This window comes from Ophidiomyces ophidiicola, assembly GCF_022830035.1.
Source record: "Ophidiomyces ophidiicola strain CBS 122913 chromosome Unknown scaffold_36, whole genome shotgun sequence".
In the NCBI taxonomy this organism is placed as follows: domain Eukaryota; kingdom Fungi; phylum Ascomycota; class Eurotiomycetes; order Onygenales; family Onygenaceae; genus Ophidiomyces; species Ophidiomyces ophidiicola.
Window position 1 is genome coordinate 65329 of NW_026054676.1, and position 22390 is coordinate 87718.

General features: G+C 44.9%; 3 protein-coding genes across 3 annotated transcripts; 2 read left to right on the forward strand and 1 right to left on the reverse strand.

Moving 5' to 3' along the window:
- Positions 1–6713: 6713 nt before the first annotated feature.
- LOZ57_006122 (uncharacterized protein) lies at positions 6714–7674 on the reverse strand (the record flags this gene model as incomplete). Its single annotated transcript, XM_049255143.1, has 3 exons — positions 6714–6758; positions 6817–7317; positions 7441–7674. 3 exons carry the CDS (start codon positions 7672–7674, stop codon positions 6714–6716), a joined length of 780 nt encoding a protein of 259 aa, XP_049105871.1.
- Positions 7675–11860: 4186 nt separating this feature from the next.
- On the forward strand, positions 11861–13283 carry YDJ1 (Type I HSP40 co-chaperone; the record flags this gene model as incomplete). Its single annotated transcript, XM_049255144.1, has 4 exons — positions 11861–11896; positions 11949–12018; positions 12084–12902; positions 12973–13283. The coding sequence occupies 4 exons, from the start codon at positions 11861–11863 to the stop codon at positions 13281–13283; spliced, it is 1236 nt and encodes a 411-aa protein (XP_049105872.1).
- A 6488-nt stretch (positions 13284–19771) lies between these two features.
- On the forward strand, positions 19772–22390 carry LOZ57_006124 (uncharacterized protein; the record flags this gene model as incomplete). The annotated part of the gene is made up of 4 exons (XM_049255145.1): positions 19772–20069; positions 20132–20277; positions 20340–20880; positions 20937–22390. 4 exons carry the CDS (start codon positions 19772–19774, stop codon positions 22388–22390), a joined length of 2439 nt encoding a protein of 812 aa, XP_049105873.1.

The window sequence follows — 22390 nt, forward strand, 5'->3', positions numbered from 1 at the left end:
GCATTGATGTATTCAGATTAGATTTCAGTTGGGATAGTGTGTCAGATATTATGTGGGTTTTTCCTGATTTGTGGTATATAAGTAGTCAATATTGCTGTATATATGCTGCTGCTTGAACTAAACATAGGTTTAGTTTATCTGTAGCTGTAGTGTTCATTGAGGTTTGCTTAGCTATGGCCAGGGTAGCTGCATGATCAGTGTAGACTACCATTGGATTGTGGTTATTCAGTACTAGATGGTGAGTTTTCTGAAGAGTCCAGACAAGACAAGCCACTTCTAGTTCTGTTGGCCAGTAGTTTTGTTCTGCTTTGTTCAGTAGTTTACTTAGAAACATGATCAGTTCAACTAATGTTGAAGGCAGTGGTGTAGCAAATTGCTTGTTAGTTATGCCAGTCCATATACTTTTGACATGAAAAATCATGACTCCAAAGCCCCATTTCTTTGAAGCATCAATGTCCATAAATAAATTGTGATCTGGATCATGGTGTGCAAGGAAATTTTCAACTGTGAAGTGCTTTTGGATTTTTGCAAAAGTGTCAAGTTCTTGCTGTAATGGATTGTCCATATAAGTTTTGTTAGCATAGTTCAGTTGTTTTCTGCCTTTAGATGGTGCATTCATATTAAGTTCAGTTTTCCTGATTTGGAGAGGTTCACTAAGTTGTGTGAAGTAGGGAATGTATTGGCATAGCCATCCTGTTAATCCAAGGTACATTTCCAGTTGATGTAGGGTTTTTGGGAACTTTAGTTGAGCAATTGCTTCAAGTTTTTCTTTTGCTGTGGACATGCCTAGGCCGGTAACTTGTTGTCCTAGGAGGTTGATTGACGGGAATCCAATGAAAGCTTGCTGCCCATTTTCCATGACCCATCAGTATGCTATAAAGACTGGGTAAGTGTACTTTGCATGGTGTAGACTGTGCGTCATATGGTCTTTGTGGTGAAGTTCATCAAATGTCTTGTCAATTATGACTTCTTCTTGTTTGGAAAGGGGATACTTTCTTGCAGATTCTTGTGGTTTAGCAGTGTCTTTAATTGGGATCCTCATCCATTGATGTTGTGGAATGTCCACAAATGTCCCTTTGTCTTCCCATACATTGTGGTGAGCCATGACTGCGTCAGCCAGTTTTTGGGTGTCTGATGATTTGCTGAATATGGTGACTCCATTCAGTAGCTTGGTTTCCTCTAGTACTGGTGTGATTAATTTTATTATTGGTGGTTGTTGTGCTGGTATGCAAGCTAGAGTTTCTGGCATTGGAATGTCAACATGATACACAAAACCTTTCTGGGCTTCCTCTAGATATCTGATGTGGGCATGATGTTTAATAGTGTAGAGGGTCTCAGTATTGTTTTCTAAAATAGCAAATGAGAGGTTAGCCTGCATTACTTGAGTATAACATGTTAAAGTAGGGCATTGGGGGTGAAAAATATAGTCTCTATCTGTTGGTAGTGGTTGTTGATTCCAGGTTCTAATTGATAGTTCAATTTGAGAATGTGGTGGAATGTCCACAGTCAAGACAGCATACAACATTCATTTTGGCTGATGGTTGGGTTTTGGAGTGATGATCAGCCATATGTGGGTGTTATCTGCCCTTGCAAATATTGCACATCATTGAAGGAAATCAAGAATAATGTCTTCTGGTGCAAGATTGTCAACTCCAATGAGTATATTAACTGAAAGGGTGTTGACAACTCAGGCAATTATCATGATGTGAATGATGATTTTATCATCATTTGAGTTGAAATCAGGGAAGTGTAGTGGGAAGCATGCTGAGGCATGGAATATCAAGCCCTCATCAATTTCACTAATGGGCAAAGGTGTCACATCTTGGATAATTATCATCAGGTCCTGGTCCTGGAGGAATTTATGGTTAACTAATGTAGGATTGCAGCCTGAGTCAAGGCAACAGGTTGCTAGATTGGTGGTGTTCTTGATGTAATCTTGTGCTGTGGCATGTTTTCAGTGATGGAAGTTCCATTGTGTGTCTGGAACAAGCTCAATGCATTGCAATGCAACAATATTCTGTTCAGAACTAGTGAGATAAGCTGATGGCTCACATGTATGAAGATGTTGAAAAAGCTGATTTCATGAAGGAAAGGCTTCTTCACAATGGTAGCAGATAGTGTGAGAATCAGCATCCATTTCTTCCATGTCAGATTCTGAAGATGTGTTGTCTTCAGAGGCAATTGAGTTTTCTTCTGATTCATATGAATAATCTTCATCAACATTTGTTGGGTCTGGATCTGTTATATATGCTCATTGTGATCCTACTGTATTATGGGATGGAGGTGGTGGACTTTGTTCAGTTGACTTGGGCTGAAATTTTTGGGGCCAGTTGTTTGACTGCATCCTTCATGGTTGATTATTCTGTGGACAACTGAACTGTCCATAGAATTGATCTGCAGTATACTGATGTCTTGTATTTGGTGTCTGAAATGTGACAGCTCTGTATGGAGAGTGGTATGTGGGTGTTATGTTATATTGATCAAATCAATTGACTTCTTTGCAAGTCAGCAGTTCATGAAAGATGTCCATTGTTGTGTCTTCTAGTGATTCATCTATTGTGACTCATAGAGAAGTTTCAAGATGACACCATGCATGCAGTACAACTGCAAATTCTGAAGTGGCTAGTCCACATTGATGAGCTGCTGCCATGATATTGATGAGATAGGATGCTGTTGACTTGCTGTTGCAGGCATCTGCAACTGTATAGTGAATGCTATTGAATTTAGATTGTGCTTGTGCTGATGATATCCAGAAACATTTTTCAAGAGCAAAGCATCAATTCTGAATGCCAACTGAATCATGGGCAAGAGCTTTGTGTGCTAGATCATTTAATTCAACTGTCCACCAGATCATGACATTTTCATGAAGACATGAGTGCAATTCAGCATCTATCTGCAGTGGGTCTTTAATGGCAGCTGCAGTCTTAATTCTGATGATAAAAAGATATACATCTTTAATCCAGATCTTTCCTTCTTGGTCTGCAATGTCTCAGCCCCAATGGTGTGGCATATCCAGATAGAAATAGCCAATATCAGTGATTTTCCAGCTTTGCTGGGGTGCATGGTTGCTTGTAGTAGAATGTTGGACTGATAAAACTGCTGTTGGAACAGAAGTAGTTGGTTCTCTGTGTAAGGCTGCTAATTCTGAATGTATAATTGTATGCATATTTGCTGTAACTGCATCTATGATCTGTTGCATATTCATGTCATTTGTATGAGATGCACATTTCCTCAGGGCTTTAATTGATGGTTCTGAAGAGTTGTCAGTGTTTGGATCTTTGGAGGACATGATTGTAATAGATTGTTGGATGGTTATGGATTGTTGATTTACTGTAGTTGTCTGGTCTGGAGATGAATCTTCATATGTTGTTGGGGTGGGTAGTTCCTGCTGCATTTGGTTGGAAGTTGTTGATGGGATGTCATTTGAATTACCACTTTCAGATGGAAGGTCCATGATTAAGTTACTTGAGAGATTGCTTGAGGATCTGTCTGACATGGCTTGCTTGCTTGGTAGTGATGCTCTATAGAAAGTTAGCTTTGTAACTACCATTGTGTCCTGGATGAATTTGTGAATTGCTGTTCTGATTATAGATGGGTCCAGGTTTCAGTCTGCAGAATAAAATATGTCAGAGAGCTCTGATTCTGATTGAGTCAGCTGTGAACTGTTCAGTGAGAGCACTTTTGGGTTCTCTTTTGGTATACAAGATTGATAAATGTTAGAGGTTTGATTTTGTGGTAATGGTATCTCATTATTCTTGATGATGAATTCTGCTAAATGCTGGGTGCCAAGTGAAATTACTTGAGAGCTAGGGTTACTTCAGCTATAGTTAAGTATGTATTTAGCTATTTGCAATACAGACTTCAGAAGAGACTTAATAATCAATTTGGTTTCATTTGCTGGTTCCATTATTTCAGAGAATTTAGTTATTTAGTTGTTAAATATGTTTAGAGTTCATGCATAATTTAGCAAGGAATTTTAAAATTTTGGGCTGCCCTCAGAGTCCCTGATCAAGCAAGACATGCTACCAGTTTGTTATCTGGTCTATAAGAGCTACAGAATGTCTGTGCGATTTTGGTTGAGTAGTAGAAGATCTCTTGTTCTTGTTCCCTCAAGCTTTGATGATAAGCTCAAGGATGACTAATTACTAACTAATCTACTTCAGTAAGTATGTACAGAAGGTTCCATGTCAATAGACAATCTATTGACCTGGACAGATGATTGGTCCTCCGGACACCATTTTGGTGGAAAATGTGATTTTCAAAGGGGGGGGCCTTGGAACCCAAAGATTTGGCAGGAAAGGGTTATTCATGTATGGTTTCCCTAAACTCAGCCCAACAAACAATCATCTGATAATAACCCTGGACCAGATATATATCCTCAATGGCAAACCATTAGACCAATCATTCCCCCAACCCCCCCATCTAGCAAGTGTGTTCTTAGATGTCCAGACAATGTAGTTCACCCATTTATCTCTGACAACTGGGCCTGACATCTGGTTCATGTTATCAGAGCAGAGAGTGATATAAACACTAGCCACTGTCATTGAGAGCAGTTATAAACCTCCTGATTTGTTTTTCCACTGAGTACAATATAAAATCATACCCAACTGAGCAGACCTCTCTTTCTTCTTATATGATCTTGTCCACAAGCCACACCTGCTGGGCAAGATTCTGTTCAGAAACAACTGACTACTGTTGACATTTCTGGAACAACTTCAGATGTTCATATATCATTTTCATGTACTCTTTCATTTCCTTGACTTCTGATATAGTTCCAAGAGTCATCCTGAACAGCTGGTTCTTGGGTCAACAATTCTGTCCATATAGTAGACTGTAATTAAGGGTATCATGTTGTTTCATAGCACATATCAGTGTATATTTGCTTATCTCTGGCAAGCTGTCTGGCAACAGCCATATCTGGCAAAATCACCTGACCCACAACACATTCAATGTGTGTCAGATATCAACAACTTCAGCCCCTATCTCTTCTTCATTTCTTTCTACCCATCAGACCAATCATTCATGCTGCTCTGATGTTCTGCCTGCCCCCACCCTCTCTGTTTGTTCATTCATATATTGTAAATTAATATGTATGTTAATACACACATTTAATCCTTTCTTTTTTTGAAATCAATAATTCTTTCTTGTTTTTGAAATCAATAATTCTTTCTTTTTTTTGAAATCAATATCTAAACAATTAGCAATGTCTGCCCTCCCTCATCATGACATGTCTTCACTCTCAGACACAGAATCATTTGAATCTGGTGAAGTTTTGCCTTCTCATGATGTTTCAATGTCAGACTCTGACAAAAATCTTTGGGTTATGGCCACACCATCTGGCCATATCCCACTTCAAAATTGCAGGCCAACAGGAGGTTCATCCAACTTGCTGGTATCAAATAGTTATGATACCACTCATCACTCTCTTGATTATCTGGCCAGCTTAACCAGACACCCTGCATCTGATAATGGTATTGATCCAAGCCTGCTGATAAGATACCCAACTCAGGACACAAATAATTCTCATGGCATGTCTGAATCTGGTTGGAGTGATATGCTTGCTGCTTGATCTGAGTCTGAATCAAATATTTGGCCAAATGCTGGGGACAACAATCTGTTTTGTGAGGATTCTGCAATCTCTTCTGCTGGTACTGCTCAGGACCAACTCTTAGCCAATTATCTGACCAATGATGTTCCAGATATACTTGGTCATGACACTGCTCTTGCTTCTCCTGACGCGGATAAACAACACAGACCTGGTGTGGAACAGGCCAATACTTACAAAAGGCCCATTAATATGGAGCAAGCTGGTAAGTTATCTGCTCAGTATCAAAGAACACATGCACTAACAGTTGATCCATAGCTGATATACAGTCAACAACATCATTCTCTAATCAAATACTTTGTTTAAAATTCTCAAATCCAAAGGAAGGTGATCTGGTCAATGTGCCAGTTAAATGTTCAGCAACAAACCCCAAACTAACTTGGGATTAGATTATAAAGAATCAATGGTATACACCTCACAATGAAGCTGCTTGAAATGAAATACCTCTGAAAGTCATTGATACTTTATATCATATCAACAGGATTGAAGGTGCAGACAGTACTGAGCAGATATCAGCATGCAATTACTGCAACAAGCATGAGAGTTGGAAATGCTGGGTCTACAAACTGTCAGTGCACAAAAATGAAAAACATCTGAGCAGTACTTGTTTCCACTGCTGAATGAATGTCATCAAATGTGAGTTTACAGACAGCTCTGCTAACAAATGTGGTGTGTCTGAAAGTGAAGAGTCTTTGCCCAGAAAAAAGAGTCACCAGATTTATGGGCTGCAGATCCCAAAAAATGCCCACTCAGATCAGCAATAGAACCCCCCTGCAGCAGAGACTCATCATGAAAACAATAATCAAGACCAGCCCAACCTCACCCAATTTACAGAGGAGTTGGCTCAGATGTTTGACTTGATGCAACTGACCAAGAACAGAGATATGTTGGAGGTTAATGTGCACCTCACACAACTTGAGAACCAACTGACCACATTAACTGACATGGTCTCCACCTTAATTGATAACTTGTCTGATATATACTGTTTTGAATGATATTGCAACCTGATTACACTGTCACTGGGCCAGATGCCCAGCAAGGTCATGTATGTAAATAGAATATGTATGTAGAAATGAAAATGACTGATTTTACTACATATGAGCATAATCTATGTAGAAATACCCATACAGAAAATCTGATCAGATTCACTTCCCTAAACATCAAAATTGTTAGATTTTTAATCACAGAAGGTAATTAATCAGGTAACCAACCTCAATAGCATCTTCTCTACATGGATCAACTTCACTCAAATCTTTCTCATTCCCTTCAATAACACCCACCCCACCAGCCTCCAAAACCTTCGCGATATATGCATTGATGGTGGCTATGTGGGAGAATAGATTTTGAAAGGCATTGAACAGCTTCATATCAGGCAAGAATCCATGACTACTCTCTACACTAACATGCAACTGCTCTGATATTAGAGAGGCAAGACTGCAGATATCCCCACTGGCTGACTTTTTAATATGTTTCACATCAGTATACTTCCCAAAAGCATGCTCAACTGCCTGACAAAGCTGATGTGTATATTTTAAAGTATAGATAGACTTCCAAAAAAGCTTCTGAATTCCAAATGTTGATATTCTCTGAGATTGCAGCAATTTCTTCAGCTTCAGGTTGAGCAACTCATTGAGTTTATCAGTCTTCATGAAATGATCAGTGCTTCTGTGCACAGTGATGAGACTGTTAGTCAGAACAGCATCTTGAAGCAGCTGATCATGAACAGAGAAGTTTGTGAGTCATCAGAAATACAACATCTCAACTGCATAATTGAAGCAACATTGTCAGACAAAATGCAAAATAGACTGCTCAACTTCTCAAGACAGCAACCCAACATCTCCATGTTTAGTGCCAGTCTTGATCAGCTTATAAGTCTTGACAAAATGAAGAAACTGTACATGGACTGTCATTGTAACATCTGCATGATTCTCATCAGACAGCTGTGGCATATCAGAGCTCTGAGCATTGAATTGAGTCTTTGAGCTGACTTTGAGACAATGTGCATCACAATCTTTCATTCTCTCCATCAACTCATCAGATTGACATACTGACTTCAGTGCAAACACCATGGAATATAAATGACTGATCAGATCATCAAACTCATTAGCCTGCAGATCTGAAACTATCACTCATACTGCATCAGAATCTGCAATATTCAGTGCAGTGTGTGTGTCTCTGATCAACTGCAAAAACATTGCTGTTATACAGGCATCAAAACTATGAAGAACAAGTTCTTCAAGATGATGAAATGGTGTTTTCTCACTGAACAGATGCTGTCAGTGAAGATGATTAATGTGATTAAACAGTGAAGTTATCTGCTGAGAGAACTCAACTTCCCCATAGAAGATCTTCATCATCATATATAAGAAGTTGAGCTGAAGGTGCCACATTGCTGGCACTGACAATGCTCAACAGTGAGTATCATATATTCTCTGAACCTTACATCACTGATACTGACAGTCTCAGATGAACACTGACATTTTCTGATCACCATAAACTAGATACAGTGACTCATGAAAATTCTTATCCTCATCCATCTTGAACTGCTCAGCAAATACTGTATGGAAGATCTCATAAAGATCATCATAGATGCCCTCAGACATCAATATAGATTTCAAGAGCAATGTACATGTCAGCTCTGATGAGCACAGTTTATTGACCTCTGATAGAACAAGACAACTATACAAACCACTCTCTGTTTCAAACACATTGATCAGTTTGTTCAGATAGGCTGCAAACAGAGCCTCAGAAATGAAATAGCAACACAATTCAATCTCAATCTGATTCTGATTTTGCTGCAGAGAATGAATATAGTTGAGTTGGTTCAAAGAAGTCAGACCCAACATGCTCTGACAAAGCTCATCTGATGAAATCTGATCATGAACATGGAGATCAGTGGTATAAGAGTGAAATGAATTCTTGTCATTAATGATCTGATGCTGAACATTCTCTTGAAATTCAAAATTATCAATTATAACAACACTAGTTGACCTGAAGTCTTCTTGAAGCTGATGCTGTGACAACTGATCAGTTGCTGTCTACAATGCTGGCCAAACAACGTCTACAGCAATAAAAACAGGAACCTGAATGGCTTTGAATGAAGATGATGTTATAACAATGAAAGAAATTCAAGAATGGCTCAAACTAAGCACAGATGAAAAAAGAGACTTGTACATGAAATGTCAATTCATTTTAAACAATTTCATCAGATGCAAAGTTCTACAACTTTCTAATCATCAATGAGAAGCTCATTCAGCTTGTCTATGAGCACTAGAAGCAACAGCTGAAGATTATTCACATCTAACATAAATTGATGACACTGATGTGCTAGAACAGAATCCAAAAGACACTCTACAACTATGGAAAAACTTTGTGTTAGATGGAGAATGGTATTCCCAATGTCAAATTAAAATATATGCACTAATGTGACTGATCATGTCCACTCTGACTTGAAAAAAGTTTCTATATCCAATGATGCATACTAAATTGATCAACAAAGCTGTCATTGAGAAGATGTCATTCTTTTTTGACTTTCCCTACTATGATTATCAATTCTAACTAGCAACAGGGCACTGACTTTCAGTGAGAACACTGATCATTAAAAGATATTCTCTGGCAACTGACATGGAACCTCCTGTACATACTTACTGAAGTAGATTAGTTAGTAATTAGTCATCCTTGAGCTTATCATCAAAGCTCAAGAGAACAAGAACAAGACATCTTCTACTACTCAACCAAAATTGCACAGACATTCCATAGCTCTTATAGACCAGGTAACAATCTCTTTCAGCCTTTATAATCACTTTTTCCAGTGCTATTTTCTCTAGAGCATGATAGACTTGCCTATGCCTAGAGGTGGCATTGGCTCTCTTCAAATAGCCTAGTAGCCTGCCTACCCCCCAGCATGTAGTAGGTGTAGTAGGCTCTAGGGCAGCTCCCTGGGTGTCTGGGATCTTAGGCTGTATAGATTTGAGCACTCTATTAGAGTCTAATAGTCAGATACCAGCATCTGCAAACACAGATAATATATTTTCTGGTGTAAAAGCTGCTGTGTACATGGGTTTGAACAAGATGTAGAAATTTGATTTTGTCATTTTAACAAAGCTCATGCCTTGCTGGAGGAAGTTGTTTAGTTCCTTTGAATAATAGTGCTGTATTGGTTCAAAAAGTCTGATATCTAGAGGCTGTAAATGGTGTGTAGAGCTGGATGGAAGGACAAGCAGTAGGATCTTATTCTTGTCAGCAAAATCAATGAACTGCATATTAATATGAGAGACATGTCTGTTCAGTATAAGCAGGCATCTATTCTGCTTGCTGTCTGCAGGGCCAGCTTTGGCTCTAGTCTCTTTATTAAATAATTCCAGCCAGCAGATTCTGTATTCATCATTGGTTCATTCATTTTCTGATGCAGCAAAGTAAGTTTGATTCTTTTCACAGTCAAAATCAGTGAGTTAAGTATCTTGCATGTTCCTAGAATCCCCCTTGTAAATGAGAGCTGATGTAGTGAAGGATTCATCAGCACAGATGCATGCAAGTAGAGAGATGAACTTCTGGCTGCCATTCTGTACAGCACTCAATATTTCACCACACTTATAAACTTGTAAAGAGACTACTCTTTTAAATGTATTTGCTAGTTCTATAATAAAGCCTTTTTCATCAAAATTGTAAATATTTGCGGGTTCAAGGTTATATTTCTCAATTTTTTCTCAAAGCTTTAGAAATTTGTATAGTTAGCCTTAACCCAGTGAAAATCAACATCAAATCAATAAAATCAAGAGATATTACTAGGTCAAAAAACAAAGAATAGTACATAGAATTGTCAGCAGCTTTTCTCTTTTGATCAATATTCTGTAGAAAAACACTGGTGAGTCAATTTTCATGATGTTCAATAAAGTGAGAGATCTAGTTGAATCCTACATCACTTTGTAGAATCTCATTTGCTAGATTTCATAAAAGCTGAGGTGTAGCAGAAAATCTGCAGTTTGTAAGAGTGTCAATATGTCCTAGAAGAGCTTCTTTCTGTGCATCTGTAAGATTTCTTGAATATAGAGAGACAGCTTTGCACCTAGAGACTTGTATGCCTTTAAAGCAACACACCAACATAGTTATGTTGATTTTGTACTTTTTGGCAGTTTTGGCATAATTAGGAGCCTTCTGCGAGCGCAGATCTTCAATTGCCAATTTAATAGCAGCTTTGTTGGTCATTTTATTGAATTTTGAAAGTAGAGGTCTACAGTAGAAAAATCGGTCGCTTTGTGGGTTAGGTCGTTCAGTGATGAATTACGTTACTCCATAAATGTCCAGTTCAGTTCATGCATCGGAAGATTCATTAGGCCGAAGACGGCCTTAAGCGGAGATAGACGTTGCTTGGCGCCCTAGCTATAAGCGCGACTCAGCATCCCCACCACGCCCAGGGGCAAATCAGCACTGGCTGCTCCGGCTGTTGATGCAGGACCTCAGTTGGTGGAGAGTCGTCCGTGAGTACTGTTAGACCTGCATGCATTGTTTCGAAGTCTTCCTGGCCGCGCCAGCTTTCTTCCCCACCAAGACTCCGGTCATCAGCACTTGACACGGCAGTTATCGGCGACGAAGGCGATGGAAGCCTTCAGAAGCCCAACGAAGGCGAACGCACCTGAGGGGGTTGGCGCTAGCCGTATTGGGTAAGGCGGCTCTGTAACAATACGGTATTAGACTTGTCATAAATCGGGTAGAAAATGCATTTGGAAGAGAGAACAGACTTCCTACGCTTCATTCCAGAGTACTGTATCCGGATCTTGGAGCGTGAGCTTTGGTTGTAGATGACTGCTTCTCGATGTCATCGCTTGTGTCCACCGTATTCGCGCTTCGTACGGAGTAGAGCCGCTGAACCTAAGAAGTAAATCCACCGTTGACGTGTGGTAATGTTACGGTCATCTGGTTCCAAGGAAACGCAGTCCTGTCCGCAGAAAGAGGCTTTTTTTTCATTACCAACCAACGAAATACTTTTTTCCTGTCCAGACTTCGTTCACAGGTCATTCTCCTCCCTCAGCTCTGCTGATTCTCCCGTCCACCTCTGCGCCTTCACGCATACCTAATCGCAGCAAGAATTTCTGTTTTCTGTGGCCTTGGAAAAAAGTTTTTCTGATACAGAGATAAGATTTCAACCAAGCCCAGGTCTCGCTGCCTTGTCGCCTTCAAGAGATCTTTTCTCTTCGCAATCCCCTTTCCATCCCCCCCTTTTTTTTCCGCTGCCTTCTTCGATAACTATCAGTCAAGATGGTTAAAGAGACCAAATATTATGACGTTTTAGGGGTACGTCTGCTTTTCTCAGAACCGAACATTCAACGTACCTAACATTACACAGGTTGCACCCACTGCCAGTGAAGCAGAGTTAAAAACAGCTTACAAGAAGGGCGCTTTGAAACATCATCCTGGTAGGCACGCAACCTTTGTAGCTGACTTTGTCGGATTTAATCTCTAACCGCGAATTTTGCTACAGACAAAAATGCCCATAACCCCGACGCCGCCGAGAAGTTTAAGGACCTATCACACGCATACGAAGTTTTATCAGATCCACAGAAACGCCAGCTTTATGACCAGTTTGGCGAAGAAGGACTGGAGCAAGGGGGTGGCGGCGGTGGAATGAACGCCGAAGACCTCTTCGCTCAGTTCTTCGGCGGTGGTGGAGGATTCGGTGGTATGTTCGGCGGCGGCATGAGGGAGACGGGGCCAAAGAAAGCCAGAACCATTCACCACGTCCATAAAGTTTCGCTCGAAGACATCTACCGCGGCAAAGTCTCCAAACTGGCTCTGCAAAAGTCCGTCATTTGCCCGGGATGTGAAGGCCGTGGTGGAAAAGACGGTGCAGTCAAACAGTGCGTTGGCTGCAATGGAACTGGTATGAAGATCATGATGCGCCAGATGGGTCCGATGATTCAGCGCTTCCAGAGCGTCTGCCCGGACTGTAGTGGAGAAGGAGAGATTATCCGAGACAAAGACCGCTGCAAGCGTTGCTTGGGTAAGAAAACGACTGTTGAGAGGAAAGTTCTTCACGTCCACGTTGATAAGGGCGTGAAGAATGGTCACAGGATCGATTTTCGCGGTGAGGGTGATCAAGTCCCAGGGGCCTTGCCTGGCGACGTAGTGTTCGAAATCGAACAGAAGCCACACCCGCGGTTCCAGCGAAAAGAGGACGACTTGTTCTACCAAGCTGACATTGACCTTCTCACTGCTCTCGCCGGAGGAAGCATAAATGTTGAACACCTCGACGACCGGTGGCTTACAGTTAACATTGCCGCTGGCGAGCCTATCACACCTGGTATGTACTACGCGATAACACCGTTTTTGTTGGCAGCCCTGTGTGAAGCCGATTACTAACGCTGTAGTAGGTGCTATCAAAGTTATCAAAGGACAGGGAATGCCGTCTTATCGCCACCATGACTTCGGAAACCTCTACATCCAATTCAACGTGAAATTTCCGAAAGGCGAGGATCTCCGTAACTTGTCGCTCCTTGAAAATGTTCTGCCCCCACGTTTGGAGCAAAAGCAGCCCCCACCAGATTCGATGGTTGATGATTTCGAGTTGGAAGATGTCGACGAGGGCTCCCGTGCCCGTGCTCAAGGCGCAGGCAACTACGATGAAGATGAAGAAGATGGCATTCCACCTGGTGCGGAACGAATGCAATGCGCATCGCAATAAATTTCGTGTCACTAGGGGTAACCCTTGCATAGCGTGTGTTGCATGAAACGAGGAAAATGAGTTTCTTCTCGTATACTTTGGATGGTGGAAGATCGGCTAACGGTGTTGATACTGGATTTTCCTTATGTTCTCTTTTTTCCCTCTTCTTTTTTTGTGTTTTCCAGCTTTAAAAGGCATTCCATTATTTGTCACCTCTGGAAAAGAAAAATAACCAAGGCATGGGATACAGGTGTTGGCAGGATCGAAATTCCTCCTGACATCGGGTGTGGACACTTACAGCGATGGAGACTGTCTAGCGCCCCCCTTTCACTAAATAATATTCTTCACATGCGTTACGCTCCCGGTTTCTATCACTCGATGCTTGCTTGTTCCATTTCCTTGAGCCTGTTGTGTGCTTTTTACTTCAAGTTTTTCTTTTCCACTGCGCATTGCTTCTTCCCGCTGCCCTTTTTTGATGACACACGAGACCATGATGGGACCACCAAAACTAATCAAAAGAGGGGGGGTGGTTTGCTTGATCAGCATCCGGTTCATTATGGTTCATAGACGATGCCTATTACAATTCTACTATGCCGGAGTTTCGGTCAGTTCCCAATAGAGTTACACATGTTTATGCGTGTAATAAAATATTCTCAGGCCTCCCTACGCTGCTAGCAAGCTGTCCGGCAGCGCAATGATGGACCCAGTTACTCTTTGAGCTCAACCCAGAGGGTATTGAACATAGAGACGTATATTTGATTGCATTATTTCATTAGTATTATGGGCTTAGTAGCTGGCGTTGAGTACTTTCTGTGGCTAGGAAAGTATTTAGCTACCTATGTACTCCGTAGTTCTGTACTTATTTCCGACAGAATGGTACGCTGTACGTGATAAACCAAGTTGATAGGATGAGATGCTGTTGTTCCGCTGATGCTTTGGAGTCATTTGAATGTGGTATGAGGCCTAGTGTTCTTTAGTATGGAGCATACATACGAAAACAGTCTCTCACCCCACACTCCTATTACCCCATCTATTTTGACCATGGTGCAAAGGAGACTCCATGTCGCATCACCAACAGGCAGCCTGGTTTCTATCATTGACAATACCAAATCACAATGAACACCAGAGTATTCCCTTCGTCAGACTTCCGGCTCACTGGGCGGACATTGATGTTCCTTTCACCAGGACAACCACCTACCTACGTCTTAACAATGTTGCCTTCCTTAGGGACAGCCTTTCATGCTCCCCAGGATCTGCTGCGTATCAACGATTTTCTGCACTTAGAAACTCAATTCTAGCATTCTTTAGAGGTTCGACAGCAATGCCCTCAACTTTCATATGATCAGAGGCCCAGCTCGCTGGGAGGAGAGAACGGCTTGCAGAAACTAACCTTCTGCAGGGAGAGCTGCAATCAAGACCCATCAAACAGCTAGAAGCTCCACGGCGAGGTAACAGTGAAATTGCATGGTAAGTGGCCATGTTGATTAGGCAAGGAGGTATTATAATTCAACCCAGTGGGCCTTACTAACTGGCCTTGCGTTTACTAAAAGGTATTTGAGCTGTCAATATGATGATTCACCTACTTTCAATATTCCATAACCTACCACCGGACGATACACTGTTTTTGGTAGTATTCTGGCCATGTTGATGGTGGACTAACAGCTTAAATTATCAATATCTAGAAACTTTTAAGAGGGGTACACAGGTTCAATACAGGCAATATTAAAATTGAGGCTGGAAATGCTTACGGCAAAGTGTCCTACTGCAGGTAAATCTTCCTAGTGCTCCGCCCTCTGACTTGACTCTCAGAAGGCTGGATGCTCCAAAATTAAGACATCGAAAAACATAGTTATATGAATGTTTAGCCTGAGGAGACGAACGGTTGCGGCACACAAAGGTCGTTACTGGCACTTCACCTGGCGCCCAAATCAATACAACAGTCGGAGTAGAAAAGAAATAAAGACCGACCTGGCAAGTCGACTTTCTCTTTTGGGGCAGAAGATAACCGATCTGATTTCGGTAAAACCACTTCGCGAGTCCAACAAAAAGAATATGTTTGTGCTATTGCAAGGCATGTTGGACAATATCTATGCAGGGGGTGTGATTCACTAAAAACAGAATAGCGGTTTGGATCTGTGTCCTGTGCGATCATGAGGCAACCCTTTAAATTCTTTATTATGGAATTCGTGATCTGGAATTTTCCAGGTGTGGTGACAGCACATCAATGGGCACAAGATGGGGCCATCAGGGTGACAATTGCGCGATCTCCGATTTCTCTCTCTTGCATAATTGTACTCCGTACTCACACACAGACCTGATGGTTTGCATGTTTTCCAGACAGTACTCTGTGCAGACTAATTACAACGAAGTGTATCCTTTTGTAATCCTTCCAGGTAGCCGTCTGAGGATATGGGGCGTGTTTGAATGCTGGAATAATGCGATATCAAGTGGTATTTAAGGGGGCAACAAGAATAAAATTGGAATATGGATAAATGCCAGCGTCCTTCGAGATGAGTGAAGCTGGGATACTAAGGACCCCTGAAAAATGTTTGTATCCCATTAATTTTCACTTAATTTTTAATAATAACTGGAAAAAGCAAATTTAGAGCATGATGACCAGGGTTGCTGATGAAAGAGCTCCTCTTTGATTCAGTATGATTTCGCTTTGTTTCAGGACGGCTGGCGCAGAATTCAGACAGAACCGGCGTCTGGACCTAGTGCAGTACGACGGGCTTATGCTTTAGGGCATGCTGATCGCTCGAAAGAAGACTCATGCATGCGTCAATGCAGAGGGCATCCGTACATACATCCATCAATCTATAAAGAAACCGAAAACAAAAGCAAAGGAAAAAGAAAATTCGCGATCTTGATCCCACTAGCTAAATATTCCGTGTGGCTGGAATTTTGCATGTGGCAGATGGGGATATCAAAAGTTAACTGGCGTTATGCGCTCCGTGCATGTCAAGGTTGGGATGGAATACGACTGCCCAAGACCAGCCGTTCAACCCTCAAAAATTTTCATTCGGGCTGGAACTGATCAGCGATGACAGAATCAAGCATTTTCGTTTTGGCCTCATTGCACGTCCAACCACGTCTGCCTCTCACCAGAAGCTGTGGGTGTGTCCTTGGTTTGGTTCTGCCTGCAATGCAGAAAGGGAAGATGCCAGTTCGACAGCGTTCCATTTTTTAAGTGGTTGGTACCGGGAAAGGCGTCTCCCACCTAGTTAACCCCCCCAGCTCCCGTTCCACTTCATCCTTGATGGTACTCCGTAGACCATGTAGAAGGTGAGAGATGCTCCTGGCTGACAGAACAGGGCGGCCACCGAAGTCGGTGTTTCGGCAAGCAGCGGATTGCGCTGCTGTGCCATGAAATATAGTCTGATTGCACCTGTCGTATTTCCTTGCGGGTACGACGCCGTATCGGCGGCACAGTGGGAAAAGCGCATCAGTATTACTGCTTGGTACATGGGCGATGTGACTGAGCTGTTTGAAATTGCGATACTTAGTTTTCGTCAAGGTACGTAGCAGGACAGCTTGCCGTGGCCACCAGCCCACCCATGCTGCCGATGCATGGTGGCGATCGCCACACGATGCCGCCGGCTAGGCATTATGTGATTATTATTATCAATTCGATTAGCAATATAGTCGCTAGGACAAGTATTTAGATGGCACTAATCGCCCGCCTGCAGTGGGACAGCCGCGCCTAACGATCGGTTCGTCATTATTGTTGTTGTCAGCCACTCAATAACTGCATCCGTGCATAATACATAGATGAACCGAGACCCATGGTTGCTTGTGCCGTTAATCCAACTCAACCTTTTTTTTTTTGTTTTCTTTCTTTTCGAGATGCATCCATTAATATTATTATGTGCAGCACAGGTTGCGGGAGGCAGTATTGGCACATTTCACCAAGAAAAGCTTAGCCCTTCAGGTCCATAGAGTTTCGTTTCATTCACAACCTTTTTTTTTTTTTTTTGCTCGCCGAAGGGTCGCTTCCAAGCCGGTTCCAAGAGACGCCCCTTTTCTTAACTTGATGAAAAAGTGCCCCGCGGACGCAGGGCATCCTGGGGCTTAACAGCATTATTGCCCACGGCCTTCGGCGGCACGTCTGACAGGTCTTGCGCGAGCGCGGCCTTGACCCAGAATCAAATCTCCTGTGCGGCCGGCTAACCGGAACCAAAAGGTTCATGCTGGAAGAAGCTTGCCGTGCTGGGCGGTCGGGCTTGGTTGTCCCTTTTTTTTCTCCCCTTCTCTATGTGCCTGTGCAACGGCTACAGCTAATAACGGCCTCCCACTTTTCAACCCCGGATGAATACATAGCTGCAGGCTTTATTAGAAATGTTCTCATGTTGGGCTGCAGGCAGTCGATGTGCTTTCTGCACGACGTAGGACCAGGTTACTGTGGTCCAGGACGAGCAGTGGAGAGGCGGCGCAAACCGTTTGGCGAGGCGGCCCTGCGCTCTCCGGCATCGCGGCCGCAGAAGCGGTGTAATACAGCTTATCTAACGGGAATCATTTCCCAGGAGGCGATTCAGGGTTTTGGGATTTTTTTGTTTTTTGGGGTCGTTTCGGGGGGGGGTCGCAGACGCACAACAAACAACAACCGCAGGAGCCGGGACCGAAAAGGGAGATAACTAGTTAATATTCAGCCGGTAGATTGTTAGACGAGCACCCCGGACAGCGACCAGGGCGCGAGCAGGCTGGCAGGGATCAGGGGCAGGCAGAAAATGTCTGATCTCGCGCGGCCAAGACGACGGCGCAACGTGGTGGGCTTCCTCCATGCGGCTTGGGGCGGGGGGGAGAGGCGTTGTCTAGCGACGGGCTGCTGCGTCAGGGGATGTATATGTATGTATGTATGTATGTCGACGAGGGAGAGAGCAGGATGCATGTCAGACATACGCGGTGCAGGGGAGCGAGGGAGGGAGGGAGGGAGATGTGGGCGCGGAGAGTTTGGCGGGACGAGGCTGAGGCGGCGGGCATGGCGAGTGCTTGATCGGGGTTAAGAGTGCCGCGCCGCGTCTTGACGATTCTTGTCTGGTCGGTGCCGCGGGCCGGGCGATCGTCCACGGGCGGCGATGCGCGCGATCGAAGTAGATATCAGGGAGCTCACTAACTAACTAACTACACAGTGACTTGCTGCTCGATGCCGGCGGGCGAGGATCTGCAGCCCCCGGCTCAGGCACGTCTCAACACCAATGGACATGCCTGTTTACCCCAGACGGGCCTCAGCGCGGCTTTTTTTGGGGGCCTCGCGCTCGCCGCAACGCCGCCGTGCAGCTGCGCCCAACAGCGGCCGCCGGTGCTGCTGGCTGGTGCAGCGCGCTGCTGTGATTGGGGACGCCGCCAGCCCGTCTGTCTGTCAGTCAGTCGGTCGGTCTGCTGTCTGCTGCCTGCGCTGCGCTGCGCTGCGTCGCCGCCCGCTGGCTCAGCGCGCGCTGGGCCGTCGTTTCCCCTGCTCTCAGTTGCAATGGACCGTGACAGGATCGGCATGCCTGCACAGAGCAGATTGACCGCCCCCCGGCTCCCTCCCCCGTGTCGTCCCTCGCGCCGCCGCCGCCGCCGCCGCTGCTGCTGTTGTGCTGCTGCTGCTGCTGGCCGGTCGGCTGCGCGGGCTCTGTCCCAACTCTATTCGCAAATCTTGCCTTGCCCGCAGACTCGTTGACCGGGCGGCGCGATTGCGTGATCTTCAGCGCTGGCCCGCCCGCTGCAGACCTGCCGCCAACCCTGCCCCCCCAACCCTCTCGAGACCCTTTCGCCTCCTCCTCCCTCCCCGGCACCGTTAATAATAGTGACGTTGGTGAGCTATACGTGCGTCTGCGAGCTTATGATTCAGGATCGCCGTTTCGACAATGCCAGCAACACCTAATTTCCCTTCGGCGTCGTTTCGAGGCTCCTAACCGCTCGCCTGACCGCGTCTGCAGTTATTATATATTGCCGTCGTGCCTCGCTTGTCGCTCACCGTTTTTTTTTTTCCCTTCTGCTCTCCATCCTGCTGCTGCTGGGCTTTCGGTTCTCTCTCCTCTCTCCCTTCTGGTCTTCTTCTCCTCTCTCCGTTCCTTTTGTTCGCGCCTGGCTCCTGTGACCCCATCTGCACCTGATCACGCCGCTCCAATGATGGGGACCAGATAAGCACGCACACTCAGCCCCCCGCGGAGATTTGAGCTTGGGCCCATTGTGCTTCACCTGGCCTGGTGCTGGGTCTTACCTGTTGGTGACTCTTGAGCGTACGTTGTGCGAGGGCAGCCAGAGCCTCTGCAGGCAATCCACCAGCTAGCTGTGTCTCCTGTGTCCCGCCGCCTCCAGCCACCAGTCTCTCTCTCCCTCTCTCTCTTTCGGGCGGTCCGGCTGTGCCGCCATATAGTACGACTCTGCCACTTATTTAATCGGGTGGAAAGCGGCTGTCTAACCGTTCGAGAAAAAAAAGACAAAGACAAAAAAGAAAATAGAAATAGAGGCCCCCTCCGCGTCGTTCGTCAACTGTCTGATACTACACGCTGCACTTTTCAAACATGCCTTACACGCCGTCGCCCACGACGCGGAAGGTCGGCCTTGGACTTGCCAAAGTCCTTGGCATCAAGGTGGAGGAGAACGACCCCTCGGCCGCGGACTCCGTCACCCGCGGTGAATCGACCATGTCCACTGCTAGCAGGGAGATCTTTCTCGAGGAGGAGCCCAGCTCCGTCGATTTCCTCCTCGAATGCGTGCCAACCGGCCGACAGATGGTCTCGTATGCCGTCAACTTGTTCCCGGTCCTCCACTGGATCGGCAGATACAACGTCCAATGGTTCCTTGGCGATCTAGTTGCTGGTGAGACTACCCCTCTAGATCGGTCGGGAATAACGTTCTCGCCTGCTGACCAGAATGACCAGGTATTACCGTTGGCGCCGTTGTCGTTCCCCAGGGCATGGCCTATGCGAAACTCGCAGAATTGCCTGTCGAATATGGTTTGTATTCTTCGTTCATGGGTGTCTTGGTATACTGGTTTTTTGCAACTTCAAAGGATATTACAATCGGGGTATGTTTCTTCTTTCCGTCTTGGCATGCCTTTTTGAATATTCGCTAAAATCTAGCAAATAGCCCGTCGCCGTCGTATCAACGCTCATCGGTCATATCGTCACCAGAATCAGGGTAGACCACCCTGAACTGACGGTCAGCGTGCTTGCGTCTGCTTTTGGTGTGGTTTGCGGTGCAATCATCACTTTTATTGGCCTTATCCGATGCGGCTGGATAGTGGACTTCATTCCACTGACCGCAATCTCTGCTTTTATGACTGGCTCTGCACTCAGCATTGCATCTGGTCAAGTCCCATCGATGATGGGCATTTCCGGTTTCAATACTCGTGATTCCACCTGGAAGGTGATCATCAACACCCTGAAATACCTGGGCCGGACCAAGATCGATGCTGCCATGGGTCTTTCGGCCCTGTTCCTTCTCTATCTCATTCGATACACGTGCACATGGTGCGCTCGCAAATACCCAGCTCGCGCCAAGGTGTGGTTTTTCCTGGCCACCCTTCGCACGGTGCTTGTGATTCTGCTTTACACTGCAATCAGTGCTGCTGTCAATATCAATCGCCGGAAAAAGCCACTGTTCAATATTTTGGGAACCGTTCCTAGAGGTAATGTGCCACGTATCGATAGAGTTGAACAGATCAATACTGACTGAATTGTGTAGGATTCCAACATGCTTCGGTTCCGAAGCTCGACAAGAATATTCTCTCGACCTTTGCTGGCGACATTCCTGCTGGTGTGATCGTTCTGCTCATCGAGCATATTGCTATCTCGAAGTCGTTTGGGAGAATCAATAATTACAACATCGATCCCTCTCAGGAGATGATTGGCATTGGTGTCGCGAATCTCCTTGGCCCGTTTCTTGGCGGGTACCCTGTCACAGGATCCTTCTCCAGAACCGCAATTCAGTCCAAGGCTGGTGTGCGAACGCCACTTGGTGGTGTCGTCACGGCGATGGTAGTATTACTTGCCATCTATGCCCTTCCACCTGTCTTCTTTTTCATCCCGAACTCGTCTCTGTCTGCCGTTATTATTCACGCAGTCGGAGATCTCATCACCCACCCAAATACTGTGTACCAATTCTGGAAATGTTCGCCCCTGGAAGTTGTCGTCTTCTTTGCTGGTGTCATCGTCATGGTGTTCACCAACATCGAGAATGGAATTTACACCACAGTAGCAATGTCGCTTGCTATCCTCCTCTTCCGTCTTGTCAAAGCTAAGGGTCAGTTCCTCGGCAGAGTCAAGGTGCATTCGGTCGTCGGAGACCACCACCTGGTGGCTGGGCCGGAGAAGAGCGGCAAGGGTTCTGCTTGCCGGAATATCTTCCTTCCAGTAGACCATGAGGATGGATCTAACCCTGAGATTCAAGTTGCACAGCCATATCCTGGTGTTTTCATCTACCGACTAACTGAAGGATTTAACTATCCAAGTGCGAATCATTACCTTGATCATCTTGTTTCCTCAATCCACAAGCAAACAAGGAGAACGAATCCCAACAGCTATAGCCGGCCTGGTGACCGGCCGTGGAACATGCCCGGCCCTCGACGCGGCCAACAGGAAGAGGATCGCTCTCAATTACCCACATTGAAAGCGGTTGTTCTCGACTTCTCCTCTGTTAACAACGTTGATGTGACTTCAGTCCAGAACCTGATCGACGTCCGCAACCAGCTTGACATGTATGCTTCACCGCAGCCTGTAAATTGGCATTTTGCACACGTCAACAACCGATGGACCAGACGAGCACTCGCGTCTGGTGGATTCGGAAATCCTACCCCGGCTGTACACGATAAGTGGAAGCCAATCTTCAGCGTTACCAACCTCGAGGGCAACCAATCCGCTGAGGCCCATGCTGAGTTCCTGGACCATGAACACGGAATACAGGCAGCTCGCACTGATATTGAGTCGCCGGGTGTGGATAGTGCCAGCTCGACTATCAAACGTGCTGAAGGCGCGGATTCGAACAGTTCCATGTCGGTATTGGACAAGGAACTGGTTACTACCGCTGAGTACGCCAAACCGAGAATGACTGTTGTTCATGGATTGAATAGACCATTGTTCCATGTTGATTTGACCAGTGCTTTGCAATGTGCTATTGCTAATGCTGCCTCGGAGCACTGA